A 24,788-nucleotide genomic window follows, 5' to 3' on the forward strand; every position below is an offset into this window, starting at 1 on the left:
AAGGTGGAAAGCTTCAAGTTCCTCCACGTACACATCACTGACAATCTAAAATGGTCCTCCCACACAGACAGTGTTGTGAAGAAGGAGCAACAGCGGCTCTTCAACCTTAGGAGAAGAAATTTGACTTGGCACCTAAAACCCTCACAAACCTTTACAGATGCACAATTGAGAGCATCCTGTTGGGCTGTATCACCGCCTTATACGGCAACTGCACTGCTTGCAACGGCAGAGCTCTCCAGAGGGATGTGCGGTCTGCCCAATGCATCACCGGGGGCAAACTACCTGCCCTCCAGAACACCTACAGCACCCGATGTCACAGGAAGGCCAAGAACATCATCAAGGACATCAACTACCCGAGCCACTGCCTGTTCACCCCGCTATCATCCAGAAGGCGAGGTCAGTACAGGTGCATCAAAGCTGTGACCGAGAGACTGAAAATCCGCTTCTATCTTAAGGCCACCAGACTGTTAAACAGCCATCACTAGGCGGCTTCCACCCAGTTACGTAATCCTGCACATTAGAGGCTGCTGACCCATATGACTTGAAATCACTGGCCACTTTAATAATGGAACACTTTAATAATGTTTACATATTTTTGCTTTACTCATCTCATATGTATATACTGTATTCTATTCTACTGTATCTTAGTCTATGTATTACTCATCTCATATGTATATACTGTATTCTATTCTACTGTATCTTAGTCTATGCATTACTCATCTCATATGTATATACTGTATTCTATTCTACTGTATCTTAGTCTATGCATTACTCATCTCATATGTATATACTGTATTCTACTGTATCTTAGTCTATGCATTACTCATCTCATATGTATATACTGTATTCTACTGTATCTTAGTCTATGCATTACTCATCTCGTATGTATATACTGTATTCTATTCTACTGTATCTTAGTCTATGCATTACTCATCTCATATGTATATACTGTATTCTATTCTACTGTATCTTAGTCTATGCATTACTCATCTCATATGTATATACTGTATTCTACTGTATCTTAGTCTATGCATTACTCATCTCATATGTATATACTGTATTCTACTGTATCTTAGTCTATGCATTACTCATCTCGTATGTATATACTGTATTCTATTCTACTGTATCTTAGTCTATGCATTACTCATCTCATATGTATATACTGTATTCTATTCTACTGTATCTTAGTCTATGCATTACTCATCTCATATGTATATACTGTATTCTATTCTACTGTATTTTAGTCTATACTTTACTCATCTCATATGTATATACTGTATTCTATTCTATTCTACTGTATCTTAGTCTATGCATTACTCATCTCATATGTATATACTGTATTCTATTCTACTGTATTTTAGTCTATGCTTTACTCATCTCATATGTATATACTGTATTCTATTCTATTCTACTGTATCTTAGTCTATGTATTACTCATCTCATATGTATATACTGTATTCTATTCTACTGTATTTAGTCAATGCCACTCTGACATTGCTCATCCTAATATTCATATATTCCTTAATTCCATTATTTTACTTTTAGGTTGTGTGTATTGTTGTGAATTGTTAGATATTACTGCACAGTTGGAGCTACAAACACAAGCATTTAGTTAGATATTGCTGCACAGTTGGAGCTACAAACACAAGCATTTCGCTACAATAACATCTGCTAAACACGTGTATGTGACAAATACAATAAGATTTAGTTTGACAGACAGGGTATTAGTTTATTGGTTTCCTGGTTGTATACCAGATAGGAAACAGACAGACAGGGTAATGGTTTATTGGTTTCCTGGTTGTGTACCAGACAGGAAACAGACAGACAGGGTATTGGTTTATTGGTTTCCTGGTTGTATACCAGATGGAAACAGACAGACAGACAGACAGGGTTGTGGTTTATTGGTGTTATACCAGATAGGAAACAGACAGATAGGGTAATGGTTTATTGGTTTCCTGGTCGTGTACCAGACAGGAAACAGACAGACAGGGTAATGGTTTATTGGTTTCCTGGTTGTGTACCAGACAGGAAACAGACAGACAGGGTAATGGTTTATTGGTTTCCTGGTCGTGTACCAGACAGGAAACAGACAGACAGGGTATTGGTTTATTGGTTTCCTGTTTGTGTACCAGACAGGAAACAGACAGACAGGGTAATGGTTTATTGGTTTCCTGGTTATGTACCAGACAGGAAACAGACAGACAGGGTTGTGGTTTATTGGTGTTATACCAGATAGGAAACAGACAGATAGGGTAATGGTTTATTGGTTTCCTGGTCGTGTACCAGACAGGAAACAGACAGACAGGGTAATGGTTTATTGGTTTCCTGGTTGTGTACCAGACAGGAAACAGACAGACAGGGTAATGGTTTATTGGTTTCCTGGTTGTGTACCAGACAGGAAACAGACAGATAGGGTAATGGTTTATTGGTGTCCTGGTTGTGTACCAGACAGGAAACAGACAGACAGGGTAATGGTTTATTGGTTTCCTGGTTGTGTACCAGACAGGAAACAGACAGACAGGGTATTGGTTTATTGGTTTCCTGGTTGTGTACCAGACAGGAAACAGACAGACAGGGTAATGGTTTATTGGTTTCCTGGTTGTGTACCAGACAGGAAACAGACAGACAGGGTAATGTTTTATTGGTGTCCTGGTTGTATACCAGACAGGGTAATGTAAACTGTATACCAGTAAACTGAATATTGTTCAGATGCTTTTGTTTTCATAGAAATCCTGTCAGAACAGTAATCCATCTGGAGGGATGACTGGAGCCCTGGGCCGACTTACCGCAGAGCAGAGAGCAGAGAGCAGAACACAGAAGAACAGAACAGCTTGGATTTACTGGTCTGGACAGTGGTTTAATGTGTGTGTGACAATTAGGTGATTTAGGTCATAGTCTGCTGTATTGTCTGCTGTACTCACCATAGTCTGTGTTCTCAGGTTCCCAACAGTTAGATGGCCAGAAGTAGGGAGTCTGAGAGGGGAGGTGGGTTATGGTTGGGGGGGGGGGAAGAGGGAGGGTGAGAGAAAAGGGAAATCAGTGAAGAACAAACACCATTGTAAATACAACCCATATTGGCTCACTGGAGAGACGCTATCGGAATCGGTGCAGCCAGCTGGTTTCTCCACGCATCGCGCAGACAGAAACAAACATCTTTCTGGTAAGAAGAGGGGTGGGGGCGTATGCTTCATGGTTAACGTGACGTGGTGTGATCATAACAACATACAGGTACTCAAGTCCTTCTGTTCACCTGATTTAGAATTCCTCACAATCAAATGTCGACCGCACTATCTACCAAGGGAATTCTCTTCGATTATAATCACAGCCGTATATATTCCCCCCCAAGCAGACACATCGATGGCTCTGAACAAACTTTATTTGACTCTTTGCAAACTGGAATCCATTTATCCAGAGGCTGCATTCATTGTAGCTGGGGATTTTAACAAGGCTAATCTGAAAACAAGACTCCCTAAATTTTATCAGCATATCGATTGCGCAACCAGGGGTAGAAAAACCTTGGATCACTGCTATTCTAACTTCCGCGATGCATATAAGGCCCTGCCCCGCCCTCCTTTCGGAAAAGCTGACCACGACTCCATTTTGTTGATCCCTGCCTACAGACAGAAACTAAAACAAGAAGCTCCCGCGCTGAGGTCTGTTCAACGCTGGTCCGACCAATCTGATTCCACACTCCAAGACTGCTTCAATCACGTAGACTGGGATATGTTTCGTATTGCGTCAGACATCAACATTGACGAATACGCTGATTCGGTGAGCGAGTTCCTTAGAAAGTGTGTTGAATATGTCGTTCCCATAGCAATGATTAAAACATTCCCAAACCAGAAACTGTGGATTGATGGCAGCATTCACGTGAAACTGAAAGCCCGAACGACTGCTTTTAATCAGGGCAAGGTGACCGGAAACATGACCGAATACAAACAGTGTAACTATTCCCTCCACAAGGCAATCAAACAAGCTAAGAGTCAGTATAGAGACAAAGTATAATCTCAATTAAACGGCTCAGACACGAGGTATGTGGCAGGGTCTACTACAGTCAATCACGGATTACAAAAAGAAAACCAGCCCAGTCATGGACCAGGATGTCTTGCTCCCAGGCAGACTAAATAACTTTTTTGCCCGCTTTGAGGACAATACAGTGCCACTGACACGGCCCGCAACTAAAACATGCGGACTCTCCTTCACTGCAGCCAACGTGAGGAAAACATTTAAACGTGTCAACCCTCGCAAGGCTGCAGGCCCAGACGGCATCCCCAGCCGGGCCCTCAGAGCATGAGCAGACCAGCTGGCTGGTGTGTTTACAGACATATTCAATCAATCCCTATCCCAGTCTGTTGTTCCCACATGCTTCAAGAGGGCCACCATTGTTCCTGTTCCCAAGAAAGCTAAGGTAACTGAGCTAAACGACTACCGCCCCGTAGCACTCACTTCCGTCATCATGAAGTGCTTTGAGAGACTAGTCAAGGAACATATCACCTCCACCCTACCTGACACCCTAGACCCACTCCAATTTGCTTACCGCCCAAATAGGTCCACATACGATGCAATCTCAACCACACTGCCCTAACCCATCTGGACAAGAGGAATACCTATGTGAGAATGCTGTTCATCGACTACAGCTCGGCATTTAACACCATAGTGCCCTCCAAGCTTGTCATCAAGCTCGAGACCCTGGGTCTCGACCCTGCCCTGTGCAACTGGGTACTGGACTTCCTGACGGGCCGCCCCCAGGTGGTGAGGGTAGGCAACAACATTTCCACCCCGCTGATCCTCAACACTGGGACCCCACAAGGGTGCGTTCTGAGCCCTCTCCTGTACTCCCTGTTCACCCACGACTGCGTGGCCACGAACGCCTCCAACTCAATCATCAAGTTTGCGGACGACACAACAGTGGTAGGCTTGATTACCAACAACGACGAGATGGCCTACAGGGAGGAGGTGAGGGCCCTCGGAGTGTGGTGTCAGGAAAAAATATATATCACTAGCCACTTTAAACAATGCTACCTAATATAATGTTTACATACCCTACATTATTCATCTCATATGTATATGTATATACTGTACTCTATATCATCTACTGCATCTTTATGTAATACATGTATCACTAGCCACTTTAACTATGCCACTTTGTTTACATACTCATCTCATATGTACAGTGCCTTGCGAAAGTATTCGGCCCCCTTGAACTTTGCGACCTTTTGCCACATTTCAGGCTTCAAACATAAAGATATAAAACTGTATTTTTTTGTGAAGAATCAACAACAAGTGGGACACAATCATGAAGTGGAACGACATTTATTGGATATTTCAAACTTTTTTAACAAATCAAAAACTGAAAAATTGGGCGTGCAAAATTATTCAGCCCCCTTAAGTTAATACTTTGTAGTGCCACCTTTTGCTGCGATTACAGCTGTAAGTCGCTTGGGGTATGTCTCTATCAGTTTTGCACATCGAGAGACTGAAATATTTTCCCATTCCTCCTTGCAAAACAGCTCGAGCTCAGTGAGGTTGGATGGAGAGCATTTGTGAACAGCAGTTTTCAGTTCTTTCCACAGATTCTCGATTGGATTCAGGTCTGGACTTTGACTTGGCCATTCTAACACCTGGATATGTTTATTTTTGAACCATTCCATTGTAGATTTTGCTTTATGTTTTGGATCATTGTCTTGTTGGAAGACAAATCTCCGTCCCAGTCTCAGGTCTTTTGCAGACTCCATCAGGTTTTCTTCCAGAATGGTCCTGTATTTGGCTCCATCCATCTTCCCATCAATTTTAACCATCTTCCCTGTCCCTGCTGAAGAAAAGCAGGCCCAAACCATGATGCTGCCACCACCATGTTTGACAGTGGGGATGGTGTGGTCAGGGTGATGAGCTGTGTTGCTTTTACGCCAAACATAACGGTTTGCATTGTTGCCAAAAAGTTCAATTTTGGTTTCATCTGACCAGAGCACCTTCTTCCACGTTTGGTGTGTCTCCCAGGTGGCTTGTGGCAAACTTTAAACGACACTTTTTATGGATATCTTTAAGAAATGGCTTTCTTCTTGCCACTCTTCCATAAAGGCCAGATTTGTGCAATATACGACTGATTGTTGTCCTATGGACAGAGTCTCCCACCTCAGCTGTAGATCTCTGCAGTTCATCCAGAGTGATCATGGGCCTCTTGGCTGCATCTCTGATCAGTCTTCTCCTTGTATGAGCTGAAAGTTTAGAGGGACGGCCAGGTCTTGGTAGATTTGCAGTGGTCTGATACTCCTTCCATTTCAATATTATCGCTTGCACAGTGCTCCTTGGGATGTTTAAAGCTTGGGAAATCTTTTTGTATCCAAATCCGGCTTTAAACTTCTTCACAACAGTATCTCGGACCTGCCTGGTGTGTTACTTGTTCTTCATGATGCTCTCTGCTCTTTTAACGGACCTCTGAGACTATCACAGTGCAGGTGCATTTATACGGAGACTTGATTACACACAGGTGGATTGTATTTATCATCATTAGTCATTTAGGTCAACATTGGATCATTCAGAGATCCTCACTGATCTTCTGGAGAGAGCTTGCTGCACTGAAAGTAAAGGGGCTGAATAATTTTGCACGCCCAATTTTTCAGTTTTTGATTTGTTAAAAAAGTTAGAAATATCCAATAAATGTCGTTCCACTTCATGATTGTGTCCCACTTGTTGTTGATTCTTCACAAAAAAATACAGTTTTATATCTTTATGTTTGAAGCCTGAAATGTGGCAAAAGGTCGCAAAGTTCAAGGGGGCCGAATACTTTCGCAAGGCACTGTATTTATGTTTGAAGCCTGAAATGTGGCAAAAGGTCAAAGTTCAAGGGGGCCGAATACTTTCGCAAGGCACTGTATATACTGTACTCGATACCATCTACTGTATCTTGCCTATGCTGCTCTGTACCATCACTCACTCATATATCTTTATGTACATATTCTTTATCCCCTTACACTTGTGTATATAAGGTAGTAGTTTTGGAATTGTTAGCTAGATTACTTGTTGGTTATTACTGCATTGTCGGAACTAGAAGCACAAGCATTTCGCTACACTCGCATTAACATCTGCTAACCATGTGTATGTGACAAATAAAATGTGATTTGATTTTTATTTAAGTTGATATATTTTCCCGTTGATGTACTTTAACCATTTGCACATCGTTACAACACTGAATATAAATATAATATGACATTTGAAATGTCTTTATTCATTTGGGACTTCTGTGAGTGTAATGTTTACTGTTCATTTTTATTGTTTATTTCACTTACATGTTTCCCATGCCAATAAAGTGTGAGCGAGAGAGAGAGCATGGTGAAATTATTCTAATAGACTCTCTGCGGACCCATATGATTCCAACAGACTCTTTATGGACCCATAAGATTCTAATAGACTCTCTGTGGACCCATATGATTCCAACAGACTCTTTATGGACTCATAAGATTCTAACAGACTCCCTATGGACCCATATGATTCTAACAGACTCCCTATGGACCCATATGATTCTAACAGACTCTCTATGGACCAATATGATTCTAACAGACTCTCTATGGACCCATATGATTCTAACAAACTATTTGGAAGAATCTCATATAAAATATAGTTTGATTTCTTTAACTATTTTGGTTACACCATGATTCCATAAATGTTATTTCATATTTCATAGTTCTGATGTCATCACTTATTTTACAATGTAGAAAATAGTCAGAATAAAGAAAAACCAGAAGAGGAAGTTGGAGAGAGGGACAGTACTCGCTGACTGACACCCTACAGGTGACATTATACTGTAACTACGGAGCTCATTGACAGCTGCCGTTTGTTTGGCTGTCTACTATAGCTGTCTGAAGGGTCTGTGACGAGCTCGTCAATCAGAGTAGAACAGAACAGTGTTTAACAGAGAGAGGGAATCAGTCAGTCACTAGAGTCAACCACGTGGCTAGAATACCAGCTGTTGTTTCCATAGTGGAACATTCAGGATATTTAACCAGATCTCTGTTGTTTCTATAGTGGAACATTCAGAATATTTAACCAGATCTCTGTTGTTTCTATAGTGGAACATTCAGGATATTTAACAAGATCACTGTTGTTTCCATAGTGGAACATTCAGGATATTTAACCAGATCTCTGTTGTTTCTATAGTGGAACATTCAGGATATTTAACCAGATCACTTGTTTCAGTTCATTTCTGTTACTGAATTAAGGATATTTTTATGTTTTCAATATTGTTCTTTAAAATGTACCTATCATTTATACCTGATCTGTAAACATCACCTATAGCTAATACCTGATCTGTAAACAGCATCTATAGTTTATACATAATCTGTAAACAGCACCTATAATTTATACCTGATCTGTGAACAGCACCTATAGTTTATACCTGATCTGTAAACAGCATCTATAGTTTATACCTGATCTGTGAACAGCACCTCTGGTTTATACCTGATCTGTGAACAGCACCTATAGTTTATACCTGATCTGTAAACAGCACCTCTGGTTTATACCTGATCTGTGAACAGCACCTATAGTTTATACCTGATCTGTAAACAGCATCTATAGTTTATACCTAATCTGTAAACAGCATCTATAGTTTATACCTGATCTGTGAACAGCATCTATAGTTTATACCTAATCTGTAAACAGCATCTATAGTTTATACCTGATCTGTAAACAGCATCTATAGTTTATACCTGATCTGTAAACAGCATCTATAGTTTATACCTGATCTGTAAACAGCATCTATAGTTTATACCTGATCTGTGAACAGCACCTCTGGTTTATACCTGATCTGTAAACAACACCTATAGTTTATACCTGATCTGTGAACAGCATCAATAGTTTATACCTGATCTGTAAACAGCATCTATAGTTTATACCTGATCTGTGAACAGCACCTCTGGTTTATACCTGATCTGTAAACAACACCTATAGTTTATACCTGATCTGTGAACAGCATCTATAGTTTATACCTGATCTGTGAACAGCACCTATAGTTTATACCTGATCTGTGAACAGCATCAATAGTTTATACCTGATCTGTGAACAGCACCTATAGTTTATACCTGATCTGTGAACAGCACCTATAGTTTATACCTGATCTGTGAACAGCATCTATAGTTTATACCTGATCTGTGAACAGCATCAATAGTTTATACCTGATCTGTAAACAGCATCTATAGTTTATACCTGATCTGTGAACAGCACCTCTAGTTTATACCGGCTGTGTGCTGCTTCACTCTATCAAAGCATTAGTTGGCAGTATTAATAGAATACTGTGGTTCCAGGTATTAAGATAATATTAGATCAACTGAAGGGATATGTGTTCTGTACAGTACTGGATGTTTCTTCTGTCTCTACGTCCTACTGGGACAGTGTTCTGTTAGTAGATGAGTGTTTGACTGGTTCAATTACTACAATAGAAGTTGGTCTTATCTTAGTAACTGAAACCTGTAGATGTTGGTCTTATCTTAGTAACTGAAACCTGTAGATGTTGGTCTTATCTTAGTAACTGAAACCTGTAGACGTTGATCTTTTCTTAGTAACTGAAACCTGTAGACGTTGATCTTATCTTAGTACCTGAAACCTGTAGATGTTGGTCTTATCTTAGTAACTGAAACCTGTAGATGTTGGTCTTATCTTAGTAACTGAAACCTGTAGACGTTGATCTTTTCTTAGTAACTGAAACCTGTAGATGTTGGTCTTATCTTAGTAACTGAAACTTGTAGACGTTGATCTTTTCTTAGTAACTGAAACCTGTAGATGTTGGTCTTATCTTAGTAACTGAAACCTGTAGACGTTGATCTTTTCTTAGTAACTGAAACCTGTAGATGTTGGTCTTATCTTAGTAACTGAAACCTGTAGACGTTGATCTTTTCTTAGTAACTGAAACCTGTAGATGTTGGTCTTATCTTAGTAACTGAAACCTGTAGATGTTGGTCTTATCTTAGTAACTGAAACCTGTAGATGTTGGTCTTATCTTAGTAACTGAAACCTGTAGACGTTGATCTTATCTTAGTAACTGAAACCTGTAGATGTTGATCTTATCTCAGTAACTGAAACCTGTAGATGTTGATCTTATCTTAGTAACTGAAACCTGTAGATGTTGGTCTTATCTTAGTAACTGAAACCTGTAGACGTTGATCTTATCTTAGTAACTGAAACCTGTAGACGTTGATCTTTTCTTAGTAACTGAAACCTGTAGATGTTGGTCTTATCTTAGTAACTGAAACCTGTAGACGTTGATCTTATCTTAGTAACTGAAACCTGTAGACGTTGATCTTATCTTAGTAGCTGAAACCTGTAGACGTTGATCTTATCTTAGTACCTGAAACCTGTAGAAGGTTCCATCGTCCTTCAGTGTGAGCACATGGTCCGAGATTGGGAAGAAGTAGCCGTGGGCTGCCATCAGAGTGCCAAGGTGGAGTGTTTCTACTGTAACACAACAACAACAAAAACATATTCAACATCAACAATAACAAGAACATCATCAACCATAACATCATCAACAATAACAACAACATCAACAAAAACAACATATTCAACAACACCATCAACAATAACATCATTAACAATAACAACATATTCAACAACAACATCATCAACAATAACAACATATTCAACAACAACATCATCATCAACAATAACAACATCTCCATCATCCATCATCAATCTCCACTGCTAAACAACATCATCAACAACAACAACAACAACATGTCCATCATCAATGTCCACTGCTAAACAACAACATCTCCATCATCCATCATCAATCTCCACTGCTAAACAACAACATCTCCATCATCCATCATCAATCTCCACTACTAAACAACAACATCTCCATCATCCATCATCCATCATCAATCTCCACTGCTAAACATCAACAATAACAACATCTCCATCATCCATCATCAATCTCCACTGCTAAACAACAACGTATCCATCATCAATCTCCACTGCTAAACAACAACTGTTCAGGGGCAGAACGACAGATTTGTACCTTGTCAGCTCAGGGATTAGAACTTGCAACCTTTCAGTTACTAATCCAACGCTCTAACCACTAGGCTACCCTGCCGCCCCAGGGATCAGCGTCAACATTGGTAGAGACAGTTTTAATGAAGCTCTCCCCTCAGCCCACAGAGCTCTAACTAAGGCGTTGAGGCCGATACCTAAAGCTTAATAAAGAGCAGTGATACTAGCAAGAGCAGAGTGCAGGTTTCTTCATTTAATGCATGAAGAACATAAGATGCCAAGTACTGTATATTTTATCACGTTGACTCATTAATGTGAGAGAACCCTTTGAAGCTGGGGACTCAGCATCATGACTAATGCATTTCATTTTACCACCTGGGTACCCCCCTCCACCCTCCCTCCCTTAACTAATCTAGTAAACAGCTCCAGAATGCCCAGAACAAGGGTGGTGTTGGATCTGAGCCAACATACTCGTGTTGGTAGGAGACAGTTTCAGGAGTTGGGCTGGTTGCCGGTTGGGTTAAAGGTTACACAGACCAGGCTTAGTCTGGATCATAGGATAATTCGCTGGGCAGCTCCGAGGTATTAGTCTGGCTCATAGGATCATTCGCTGGGCAGCTCCTAGGTATTAGTCTGGATCATAGGATCATTCGCTGGGCAGCTCCTAGGTATTAGTCTGGATCATAGGATCATTCGCTTGGCAGCTCCTAGGTATTAGTCTGGTTCTTAGGATCATCTGTTGGGCAGCTCCTAGGTATTAGTCTAGTTCTTAGGATCATTCGCTGGGCAGGTCCTAGGTATTAGTCTGGATCATAGGATCATTCGCTTGGCAGCTCCTAGGTATTAGTCTGGTTCTTAGGATCATCTGTTGGGCAGCTCCTAGGTATTAGTCTGGCTCATAGGATCATTCGCTGGGCAGCTCCTCTGTATTAGTCTGGCTCATAGGATCATTCGCTGGGCAGCTCCTCTGTATTAGTCTGGCTCATAGGATCATACGCTGGGCAGCTCCTAGGTATTAGTCTGGATCATAGGATCATACGCTGGGCAGCTCCTAGGTATTAGTCTGGATCATAGGATCATATGCTGGGCAGCTCCTAGGTATTAGTCTGGATCATACACTGGGCAGCTCCTAGGTATTAGTCTGGATAATAGGATCATTCGCTGGGCAGCTCCTAGGCATTAGTCTGGATCATCTGTTGGACAGCTCCTAGGTATTAGTCTGGATCATCTGTTGGGCAGCTCCTAGGTATTAGTCTGGATCATCTGTTGGGTAGCTCCTAGGTATTAGTCTGGCTCATAGGATCATTCGCTGGGCAGCTCCTAGGTATTAGTCTGGATCATAGGATCCCTCCCTGTTTCTCATCTCTCCCTTCTTCATGCCGGTGGCTCTTTTATTGCTAGTCAATTTACTGGGAATCCAAACAGAGCTGTTTCTAGATCCACGATGACACAGCGACCTACCCATACCCCCCCCTTCCTCCATGCTCAGAATCTACCCCTACCCCCCCCCTTCCTCCATGCTCAGAATCTACCCATACCTCCCCCTTCCTCCATGCTCAGAATCTACCCTTGATCTACCCTTGATCCAAGATGGCGTAGCAGTAAGTCGTCCTGTCGTGTCGTGTCCCTGTATATTTTGTTTATATTTTGTTTATTTTTCGTTTTTTACATATTTTTCGTTTTTTACATAGCTATCCCTTTAAAAACATTTTGCTAAACCTAAGCTTCCAAATAAGCTGGATCTTCACAACTAGCTATCTAGCTAAACCGCAACCCCGGATGATTACCCCTGGCTAGCGTTTCCACCCACTTAGCTTGAAGCTAGCCCGGCCTGCGCTACCACCGTAGCATACTCCTGAGCTACAATACCCGGGCCCACGACCGGTCTATCGATGTCACCGCATGAAGAGGAATTAACAGACTCACCCCATCGCGACGTCCCCCAAAGGCTAACTCTCTAGCCCTCGCTATCTCCCTGCTTGCTAATTCGGCCTGCTAACTGCTAGCTTGTCCAGCTCCGGTCCGCTAACTGCTACCTTGTCTAGCCCGGGCCTACAAACTGTTAGCTTGTTAGCACAGGCCTGCTAACCGCCTGAATCGCCGCGTCCCAAACGCCCACCGGACCCATATTTACTTTCTATCTCTTTTGACTTTTAATTTGTTTATACCTTCCGGAAACCTGCCTCACCCAATGTGATGCGGAATCGCTATTATTTTTTATTTATTTTTAGAACACACTCAAGAACCTCCAGAAGCTAACCAGCTAACTAGCTACAAGCTATTTAGTCATTGTTCGTTTTTTTTAACCTGGATAACACTCGCCAGTCCAGCTTCCCTTCCCCATCCACCGCTGCCCCCTGGACACTGATCTCTTGGCTACATAGCTGGTGCACGCTGGACTGTCCATAAATCACGGTACTCCATTCTGCTTGTTTGTTTTATCTGTTGGCCCCGTTGCCTAGTCTACGCCATTTTACCTGCTGTTGTGCTAGCTGATTAGCTGTTGTCTCACCTACTGTTTTAGCTAGCTTTCCCAATTCAACACCTGTGATTACTGTATGCCTCGCTGTATGTCTCTCTCAAATGTCAATATGCCTTGTATACTGTTGTTCAGGTTAGTTATCATTGTTTTAGTTCACAATGGAGCCCCTAGTTCCACTCTTCATACCCCTGATAACTCCTTTGTCCCACCTCCCACACATGCGGTGACCTCACCCATTACTACCAGCATGTCCAGAGATACAACCTCTCTCATCATCACCCAGTGCCTGGGCTTACCTCCGCTGTACCCGCACCCCACCATACCCCTGTCTGCGCATTATGCCCTGAATATATTCTACCATGCCCAGAAACCTGCTCCTCTTATTCTCTGTCCCCAACGCTCTAGGCGACCAGTTTTGATAGCCTTTAGCCGCACCCTCATACTACTCCTTCTCTGTTCCGCGGGTGATGTGGAGGTAAACCCAGGCCCTGCATGTCCCCAGGCACCCTCATTTGTTGACTTCTGTGTTCGAAAAAGCCTTGGTTTCATGCATGTCAACATCAGAAGCCTCCTCCCTAAGTTTGTCTTACTCACTGCTTTAGCACACTCTGCTAACCCTGATGTCCTTGCTGTGTCTGAATCCTGGCTCAGGAAGGCCACCAAAAATTCAGAGATTTCCATACCCAACTATAACATCTTCCGTCAAGATAGAACTGCCAAAGGGGGAGGAGTTGCAGTTTACTGCAGAGATAGCCTGCAAAGTAATGTCATACTTTCCAGGTCCATACCCAAACAGTTCGAACTACTAATTTTGAAAATTACTCTCTCCAGAAACAAGTCTCTCACGGTTGCCGCCTGCTACCGACCCCCCTCAGCTCCCAGCTGTGCCCTGGACACCATTTGTGAATTGATCGCCCCCCATCTAGCTTCAGAGTTTGTTCTGTTAGGTGACCTAAACTGGGATATGCTTAACACCCCGCCAGTCCTACAATCTAAGCTAGATGCCCTCAATCTCACACAAATCATCAAGGAACCCACCAGGTACAACCCTAACTCTGTAAACAAGGGCACCCTCATAGACGTCATCCTGACCAACTGGCCCTCCAAATACACCTCCGCTGTCTTCAACCAGGATCTCAGCGATCACTGCCTCATTGCCTGTATCCGCTACGGAGCCGCAGTCAAACGACCACCCCTCATCACTGTCAAACGCTCCCTAAAACACTTCTGTGAGCAGGCCTTTCTAATCGACCTGGCCCGGGTATCCTGGAAGGACATTGACCTCATCCCGTCAGTTGAGGATGCCTGGTCATTCTTTAAAAGTAACTTCCTCACCATTTTAGATAAGCATGCTCCGTTCAAAAAATGCAGAACTAAGAACAGATACAGCCCTTGGTTCACCCCAGACCTGACTGCCCTCGACCAGCACAAAAACATCCTGTGGCGGACTGCAATAGCATCGAATAGTCCCCGTGATATGCAACTGTTCAGGGAAGTCCGGAACCAATACACGCAGTCAGTCAGGAAAGCTAAGGCCAGCTTCTTCAGGCAGAAGTTTGCATCCTGTAGCTCCAACTCCAAAAAGTTCTGGGACACTGTGAAGTCCATGGAGAACAAGAGCACCTCCTCCCAGCTGCCCACTGCACTGAGGCTAGGTAACACGGTCACCACTGATAAATCCATGATTATCGAAAACTTCAATAAGCATTTCTCAACGGCTGGCCATGCCTTCCGCCTGGCTACTTCAACCTCGGCCAACAGCTCCGCCCCCCCCGCAGCTCCTCGCCCAAGCCTCTCCAGGTTCTCCTTTACCCAAATCCAGATAGCAGATGTTCTGAAAGAGCTGCAAAACCTGGACCCGTACAAATCAGCTGGGCTTGACAATCTGGACCCTCTATTTCTGAAACTATCTGCCACCATTGTCGCAACCCCTATTACCAGCCTGTTCAACCTCTCTTTCATCTCGTCTGAGATCCCCAAGGATTGGAAAGCTGCCGCAGTCATCCCCCTCTTCAAAGGGGGAGACACCCTGGACCCAAACTGCTACAGACCTATATCCATCCTGCCCTGCCTATCTAAGGTCTTCGAAAGCCAAGTCAACAAACAGGTCACTGACCATCTCGAATCCCACCGTACCTTCTCCGCTGTGCAATCTGGTTTCCGAGCCGGTCATGGGTGCACCTCAGCCACACTCAAGGTACTAAACGACATCATAACCGCCATCGATAAAAGACAGTACTGTGCAGCCGTCTTCATCGACCTTGCCAAGGCTTTCGACTCTGTCAATCACCATATTCTTATCGGCAGACTCAGTAGCCTCGGTTTTTCGGATGACTGCCTTGCCTGGTTCACCAATTACTTTGCAGACAGAGTTCAGTGTGTCAAATCGGAGGGCATGCTGTCCGGTCCTCTGGCAGTCTCTATGGGGGTGCCACAGGGTTCAATTCTCGGGCCGACTCTTTTCTCTGTGTATATCAATGATGTTGCTCTTGCTGCGGGCGATTCCCTGATCCACCTCTACGCAGACGACACCATTCTATATACTTTCGGCCCGTCTTTGGACACTGTGCTATCTAACCTCCAAACAAGCTTCAATGCCATACAACACTCCTTCCGTGGCCTCCAACTGCTCTTAAACGCTAGTAAAACCAAATGCATGCTTTTCAACCGGTCGCTGCCTGCACCTGCATGCCCGACTAGCATCACCACCCTGGATGGTTCCGACCTAGAATATGTGGACGTCTATAAGTACCTAGGTGTCTGGCTAGACTGCAAACTCTCCTTCCAGACTCATATCAAACATCTCCAATCGAAAATCAAATCAAGAGTCGGCTTTCTATTCCGCAACAAAGCCTCCTTCACTCAAGCCGCCAAGCTTACCCTAGTAAAACTGACTATCCTACCGATCCTCGACTTCGGCGATGTCATCTACAAAATGGCTTCCAACACTCTACTCAGCAAACTGGATGCAGTCTATCACAGTGCCATCCGTTTTGTCACTAAAGCACCTTATACCACCCACCACTGCGACTTGTATGCTCTAGTCGGCTGGCCCTCGCTACATATTCGTCGCCAGACCCACTGGCTCCAGGTCATCTACAAGTCTATGCTAGGTAAAGCTCCGCCTTATCTCAGCTCACTGGTCACGATGGCAACACCCATCCGTAGCACGCGCTCCAGCAGGTGTATCTCACTGATCATCCCTAAAGCCAACACCTCATTTGGCCGCCTTTCGTTCCAGTACTCTGCTGCCTGTGACTGGAACGAATTCCAAAAATCGCTGAAGTTGGAGACTTTTATCTCCCTCACCAACTTCAAACATCAGCTATCTGAGCAGCTAACCGATCGCTGCAGCTGTACATAGTCTATTGGTAAATAGCCCACCCTTTTCACCTACCTCATCCCCATACTTGTTTTTATTTATTTACTTTTCTGCTCTTCTGCACACCAATATCTCTACCTGTACATGACCATCTGTTCTTTTATCACTCCAGTGTTAATCTGCAAAATTGTAATTATTTGCCTACCTCCTCATGCCTTTTGCACACATTGTATATAGACCCCCCCCTTTGTTTTCTACTGTGTTATTGACTTGTTAATTGTTTACTCCATGTGTAACTCTTTGTTGTATGCTCACACTGCTATGCTTTATCTTGGCCAGGTCGCAGTTGCAAATGAGAACTTGTTCTCAACTAGCCTACCTGGTTAAATAAAGGTGAAATAAAAAATAAAATACCCATACCTCCCCCTTCCTCCATGCTCAGAATCTACCCATACCTCCCCCTTCCTCCATGCTCAGAATCTACCCCCCCCCCTTCCTCCATGCTCAGAATCTACCCCCCCCTTCCTCCATGCTCAGAATCTACCCCTATCCCCCCCTTCCTCCATGCTCAGAATCTACCCATACCTCCCCCTTCCTCCATGCTCAGAATCTACCCCCCCCCTTCCTCCATGCTCAGAATCTACCCATACCTCCCCTTCCTCCATGCTCAGAATCTACCCATACCTCCCCCTTCCTCCATGCTCAGTCTCAATACAGGGATTCTGTTTCAGAATCTACCCATACCTCCCCCATCCTCCATGCTCAGTCTCGGTACAGGGATTCTGTTTCAGAATCTATCCATACCTCCCCCTTCCTCCATGCTCAGGATCCAAGTAATGGTGTTGCATCCACATTGAACTCCAGATACAGACTGATCCAGTTTAATTTCCTCCATCAGCTCTATATCACCCCATCTAGACTGCACAAGTTCAACCCAGATATCTCCTCCCTATGTTTTAGATGTGGCTCAGATGAAGGAACATTCCTCCATTCCACTTGGCAGTGTTCAAAACTACACGGTTTCTGGCAGGGGGTATGCGATACCATATCCTCAATTCACGGGGTTGCATTCCCTTTAGACCCGGAGGTCTGTCTACTGGGCAACTTTACTAACACCAATCTTAGGCAAAGCCATACTATAAAGCTAACAGAAATATTGCTAGCGATGCCAAGAAATGTATTGCCTTGAAATGGGATTCCTCCCTGCCAGTTGCAATGTGGCTATCGGAAGTTAATAGTTGTATCCCTTTGGAGAAAATCACTTACTGCTTGAGGAATAAGTTAAAGACATTTTACAGAATTTGGCAACCTTTTATTGAATATATGGAGAATCTCCCCCACATCTCATTGATTGAATCGATATATAATCCTCACATAATGTCTCACACGTAATGTATAATATGTAGGCTACGGCAGGTGATCCAATGTCTCGTTATATTTTTCCTTATTGTATGTTTGTTTATATAATTATTGTTATTATTTATTTTTGTTATGCTCGTCTGTTACTGTCACTTTGTCCTATCGTTGTCTAATATCTTTTCACTTTTGTTTTGAATGTTCTTAATTGGAAAATGTAAAAAAAAAAAAAAAAAAAAAAAAAAAATATACGACTGCATCGATCAGTGAAACCCCCCCCCCAAATGGATCCAAGTCATTTCCGGATGTTGCCTCCCCCTTTTTTTTATTGACATTTCGCTTAATTCTAGCTTGCGGGCTACAGGCGTTTTGCAGGGTCATTTGTTTTTTATTTAGACACTTCTAGCATGCAATTGGTCAGAAAACCGATCGAAAAGTTACGAATCACCCGATTCACATTTTACTTTCTTTCTACCTTTCTAAAAGACCTAATCTTTTCTGAAAAGATCAGTCTTATCCTTTAAGTGTCCAACTAAGCATGGAACTGTGTTTGAGAGGCATTGATATAAAAGCCATTTTGCGTGCTGAACAACCCCACGGAATATCAGTAGGTTGGTCAATCTGAACTGTGCCCAGTTTCAGTCATTGTACAACGGGAGGCCTGTTCCTGATCCTACACATCTGCATGGCAATTCTAAAATGGCTTACATGATCAGGCTTTAATAGTCTAGTGACAATTTATGTAAATTGCTAGATGATTACTATCTATGTGCTGTTGAAAATTATGTTTTGCCAGAATAAATGTAAATTATAAGAGGGTAGAAAACATAAAATACAGTGCGCCCCATCCTAATCTGACAGTGGTAGTGGGGTGGTAGATGTCTAGTCTCCTTTATGGCTCTAATCTGAGAGTGGTAGTGGGGTGGTAGATGTCTAGTCTCCCTTATGGCTCTAATCTGATAGTGGTAGTGGGGTGGTAGATGTCTAGTCTCCTTTATGGCTCTAATCTGAGAGTGGTAGTGGGGTGGTAGATGTCTAGTCTCCCTTATGGCTCTAATCTGATAGTGGTATATGCCTAGTCTGCTTTATGGCTCTAATCTGATAGTGATACTGGGTGGTAGATGTCTAGTTTCCCTAATGGCTCTAATCTGATAGTGGTATATGCCTAGTCTGCTTTATGGCTCTAATCTGATAGTGGTACTGGGGTGGTAGATGTCTAGGTTCCCTTATGGCTCTAATCTGATAGTGGTAGTGGGGTGGTAGATGTCTAGTCTCCTTTATGTCTCTAATCTGATAGTGGTAGTGGGGTGGTAGATGAATAGTCTCCCTTATGGCTCTAATCTGATAGTGGTAGTGGTGTGGCAGATGTCTAGGCTCCCTTATGGCTCTAATCTGATAGTGGTAGTGGGGTGGTAGATGTGTAGTCTCCATTATGACTCTAATCTGATAGTGGTAGTGGGGTGGTAGATGTCTAGTCTCCTTTATGTCTCTAATCTGATAGTGGTAGTGGGGTGGTAGATGAATAGTCTCCCTTATGGCTCTAATCTGATAGTGGTAGTGGTGTGGCAGATGTCTAGGCTCCCTTATGGCTCTAATCTGATAGTGGTAGTGGTGTGGCAGATGTCTAGTCTCCTTGATGGCTCTAATCTGATCGTGGTAAATGACTAGTCTCCTTGATGGCTCTAATATGACAGTGGTAGTGGGGTGGTAGATGACTAGTCTCCCTTTTGGCTCTAATCTGATAGTGGGGTGGTAGATGTCTAGTCTCCCGTATGGCTCTAATCTGATAGTGGTAGTGGGGTGGTAGATGTCTGGTCTCCTTTATGGCTCTAATATGATAGTGGTAGTGGGGTGGTAGATGTCTAGTCTAGTCTCCTTTATGGCTCTAATCTGATAGTGGTAGTGGGATGGTAGATGTCTAGTCTCCCTTATGGCTCTAATCTGATAGTGGATTTGGGGTGGTAGATGTCTAGTCTCCATTATGACTCTAATATGATAGTGGTAGTGGGGTGGTAGATGACTAGTCTCCCTTTTGACTCTAATCTGATAGTGGTAGTGGGGTGGTAGATGTCTAGTCTGCTTTATGGCTCTAATATGGTAGTGTAGTGGCAGATGTCTAGTCTCCCTTATGAATCTAATCTGATAGTGGTAGTGGGGTGGTAGATGACTAGTCTCCTTGATGGCTCTAATCTGATAGCGGTATTGGGATGGTAGATTCTATTCTCCCTTATGGCTCTAATCTGATCGTGGTAGTGGGGTTGTAGATGTCTAGTCTGCTATATGGCTCTAATCTGATAGTGTTAAATGACTAGTCTCCCTTATGGCTCTAATCTGATAGTGGTAATGGGGTGGTAGATATCTAGTCTCCCTTATGGCTCTAATTTGATAGTAGTAATGGGGTGGTAGATGACTAGTCTCCCTTATGGTTCTAATATGATAGTGGTAGTGGGGTGGTAGATGTCTAGTCTCCATTATGGCTCTAATCTGATAGTGGTAAATGACTAGTCTCCTTGATGGCTCTAATATGATAGTGGTAGTGGGGTGGTAGATGTCTAGTCTCCTTTATGGCTCTAATCTGATAGTGGAAGTGGGGTGGCAGATGTCTAGTCTCCCTTATGGCTCTAATTTGATAGTGGTAATGGGGTGGCAGATGTCTAGTCTCCCTTATGGCTCTAATCTGATAGTAGTAGTGGGGTGGTAGATGACTAGTCTGCATTATGGCTCTAATCTGATAGTGGTAGTGGGGGTGGTAGATGACTTGACTCCTTTATGGTTCTAATCTTACAGTGGTAGTGGGGTGGTAGATGACTAGTCTCCCTTATGGCTCTAATCTGATAGTGGTAGTGGTGTGGCAGATGTCTAGTCTCCTTGATGGCTCTAATCTGATCGTGGTAAATGACTAGTCTCCTTGATGGCTCTAATATGATAGTGGTAGTGGGGTGGTAGATGACTAGTCTCCCTTTTGGCTCTAATCTGACAGTGGTAGTGGGGTGGGAGATGTCTAGTCTCCTTTATGGCTCTACTCTGATAGTGGTAGTGGGGTGGTAGATGTCTAGTCTCCTTTATGGCTCTAATCTGATAATGGTAGTGGGTGGTAGATGTCTAGTCTACCTTATGGCTCTAATCTGATAGTGGTAGTGGGGTGGTAGATGTCTAGTCTCCCTTTTTGGCTCTAATCTGATAGTGGTAGTGGGGTGGTAGATTTCTAGTCTCTCTTATGGCTCTAATCTGATAGTGGTAATGGGGTGGTAGATGTCTAGCCTCCCTTATGGCTCTAATCTGATAGTGGTATTGAGGTGGTAGATGTCTAGTCTCCCTTATGGCTCTAATCTGATAGTGGTATATTCCTAGTCTCCCTTATGGCTCTAATCTGATAGTGGTAGTGGGGTGGTAGATGACTAGTCTCCCTTGTGGCTCTAATCTGAGAGTGGTATGTGCATTGACTCCCTTATGGCTCTAATCTGATAGTGGTAATGGGTGGTAGATGTCTAGTCTCCCTTATGGCTCTAATCTGATAGTGGTATATTCCTAGTCTGCTTTACGGCTCTAATCTGATAGTGGTAATGGGGTGGTAGATGTCTAGTCTCCCTTTTTGGCTCTAATCTGATAGTGGTAGTGGGGTGGTAGATGTCTAGTCTCCCTTATGGCTCTAATCTGATAGTGGTAATGGGTGATAGATGTCTAGTCTCCCTTATGGCTCTAATCTACAAGGGTAGTGGGGTGGTAGATGTCTAGTCTCCCTTATGGCTCTAATCTGATAGTGGTATTGGGGTGGTACATGTCTAGTATCCCTTATGGCTCTAATATGATAGTGGTATATTCCTAGTCTGCTTTATAGCTCTAATCTGATAGTGGTAGTGGGGTGGTAGATTTCTAGTCTCTCTTATGGCTCTAATCTGATAGTGGTAATGGGGTGGTAGATGTCTAGCCTCCCTTATGGCTCTAATCTGATAGTGGTATTGAGGTGGTAGATGTCTAGTCTCCCTTATGGCTCTAATCTGATAGTGGTATATTCCTAGTCTCCCTTATGGCTCTAATCTGATAGTGGTAGTGGGGTGGTAGATGACTAGTCTCCCTTGTGGCTCTAATCTGAGAGTGGTATGTGCATTGACTCCCTTATGGCTCTAATCTGATAGTGGTAATGGGTGGTAGATGTCTAGTCTCCCTTATGGCTCTAATCTGATAGTGGTATATTCCTAGTCTGCTTTACGGCTCTAATCTGATAGTGGTAATGGGGTGGTAGATGTCTAGTCTCCCTTTTTTGGCTCTAATCTGATAGTGGTAGTGGGGTGGTAGATGTCTAGTCTCCCTTATGGCTCTAATCTGATAGTGGTAATGGGTGATAGATGTCTAGTCTCCCTTATGGCTCTAATCTACAAGGGTAGTGGGGTGGTAGATGTCTAGTCTCCCTTATGGCTCTAATCTGATAGTGGTATTGGGGTGGTACATGTCTAGTATCCCTTATGGCTCTAATATGATAGTGGTATATTCCTAGTCTGCTTTATAGCTCTAATCTGATAGTGGTATTGGGGTGGTAGATGTCTAGTCTCCCTTTTTGGCTCTAATCTGATAGTGGTTGTGTGGTGGTAGATGTCTAGTCTCCCTTATGGCTCTAATCTGATAGTGGTATTGAGGTGGTAGATGTCTAGTCTCCCTTATGGCTCTAATCTGATAGTGGTATATTCCTAGTCTGCTTTATGGCTCTAATCTTATAGTGGTATTGGGGTGGTAGATGACTAGTCTCCCTTATGGCTCTAATCTGACAGTCGTAATGGGGTGGTAGATGTCTAGGTTCCCTTATGGCTCTAATCTGATAGTGGTACTGGGGTGGTAGATGTCTAGGTTCCCTTATGGCTCTAATATGATAGTGGTAGTGGGGTGGTAGATGTCTAATATCCCTTATGGCTCTAATCTGATAGTGGTATATTCCTAGTCTGCTTTATAGCTCTAATCTGATAGTGGTATTGGGGTGGTAGATGACTAGTCTCCCTTTTTGGCTCTAATCTGATAGTGGTAGTGGGGTGGTAGATGTCTAGTCTCCCTTATGGCTCTAATCTGATAGTGGTATATGCCTAGTCTGCTTTATGGCTCTAATCTGATAGTGGTACTGGGGTGGTAGATGTCTAGTATCCCTTATGGCTCTAATATGATAGTGGTATATTCCTAGTCTGCTTTATAGCTCTAATCTGATAGTGGTATTGGGGTGGTAGATGTCTAGTCTCCCTTTTTGGCTCTAATCTGATAGTGGTTGTGTGGTGGTAGATGTCTAGTCTCCCTTATGGCTCTAATCTGATAGTGGTATTGAGGTGGTAGATGTCTTGTCTCCCTTATGGCTCTAATCTGATAGTGGTATATTCATAGTCTGCTTTATGGCTCTAATCTGATAGTGGTATTGGGGTGGTAGATGACTAGTCTCCCTTATGGCTCTAATCTGACAGTCATAATGGGGTGGTAGATGTCGAATCTCCCTTTTGGCTCTAATCTGATAGTGGTAGTGGGGTGGTAGATGTCTAGTCTCCCTTATGGCTCTAATCTGATAGTGGTAGTTGGGTGGTAGATGTGTAGTCTCCCGTATGGCTCTAATCTGATAGTGGCATATGCCTAGTCTGCTTTATGGCTCTGATATGATAGTGGTAATGGGGTGGTAGATGTCTAGTCTCCCTTATGGCTCTAATCTGATAGTGGTATATGCCTAGTCTCCCTTATGGCTCTAATCTGACAGTCATAATGGGGTGGTAGATGTCGAATCTCCCTTTTGGCTCTAATCTGATAGTGGTAGTGGGGTGGTAGATGTCTAGTCTCCCTTATGGCTCTAATCTGATAGTGGTAGTTGGGTGGTAGATGTCTAGTCTCCCGTATGGCTCTAATCTGATAGTGGCATATGCCTAGTCTGCTTTATGGCTCTGATATGATAGTGGTAATGGGGTGGTAGATGTCTAGTCTCCCTTATGGCTCTAATCTGATAGTGGTATATGCCTAGTCTGCTTTATGGCTCTAATCTGATAGTGGTACTGGGGTGGTAGATGTCCAGGGTCCCTTATGGCTCTAATCTGATAGTGGTAGTTGGGTGGTAGATGTCTAGTCTCCCGTATGGCTCTAATCTGATAGTGGCATATGCCTAGTCTGCTTTATGGCTCTGATATGATAGTGGTAATGGGGTGGTAGATGTCTAGTCTCCCTTATGGCTCTAATCTGATAGTGGTATATGCCTAGTCTGCTTTATGGCTCTGATATGATAGTGGTAATGGGGTGGTAGATGTCAAGTTTCCCTTATGACTGTAATCTGATAGTGGTATATGCCTAGTCTGCTTTGTGGCTCTAATCTGAGACTGGCAGTGGGGTGGTAGATGTCTAGTCTCCCTTTTTGGCTCTAATCTGATAGTGGTAGTGGGGTGGTAGATGTCTAGTCTCCCTTGTGGCTCTAATCTGATAGTGGTAATGGGGTGGTAGATGTCTAGTCTCCCTTATGGCTCTAATCTGAGAGTGGTATGTGCCTTTTCTGCTTTATGGCTCTAATCTGATAGTGGTAATGGGTGGTAGATGTCTAGTTTTGCTTATCAAATCAAATCAAATCAAATCAAATTTATTTATATAGCCCTTCGTACATCAGCTGATATCCCAAAGTGCTGTACAGAAACCCAGCCTAAAACC

The 24,788-nt window shown here is 43.2% G+C and overlaps 1 protein-coding gene across 1 annotated transcript in view; it reads right to left on the bottom strand.

The window, feature by feature from the left end:
* LOC109886751 (regulator of G-protein signaling 7-like) overlaps nt 1-12,531 on the bottom strand; it is a 61,369-nt gene extending 48,838 nt beyond the window's left edge. Inside the window, exons 1-3 of the mRNA XM_031813062.1 lie at nt 12,516-12,531; nt 10,337-10,443; nt 2,922-2,973 (exon numbers count right to left, since the gene is read on the bottom strand). Coding sequence (XP_031668922.1) covers nt 2,922-2,973; nt 10,337-10,443; nt 12,516-12,531 — 175 coding nt within the window. The remainder of the gene's footprint in view (nt 1-2,921; nt 2,974-10,336; nt 10,444-12,515) is intronic.
* Between the last annotated feature and the right edge of the window lie 12,257 nt (nt 12,532-24,788).

The sequence above is a fragment of the Oncorhynchus kisutch genome, unplaced genomic scaffold (assembly GCF_002021735.2).
Source record: "Oncorhynchus kisutch isolate 150728-3 unplaced genomic scaffold, Okis_V2 Okis04b-Okis11a_hom, whole genome shotgun sequence".
Classification (NCBI taxonomy): Eukaryota; Metazoa; Chordata; class Actinopteri; order Salmoniformes; family Salmonidae; genus Oncorhynchus; species Oncorhynchus kisutch.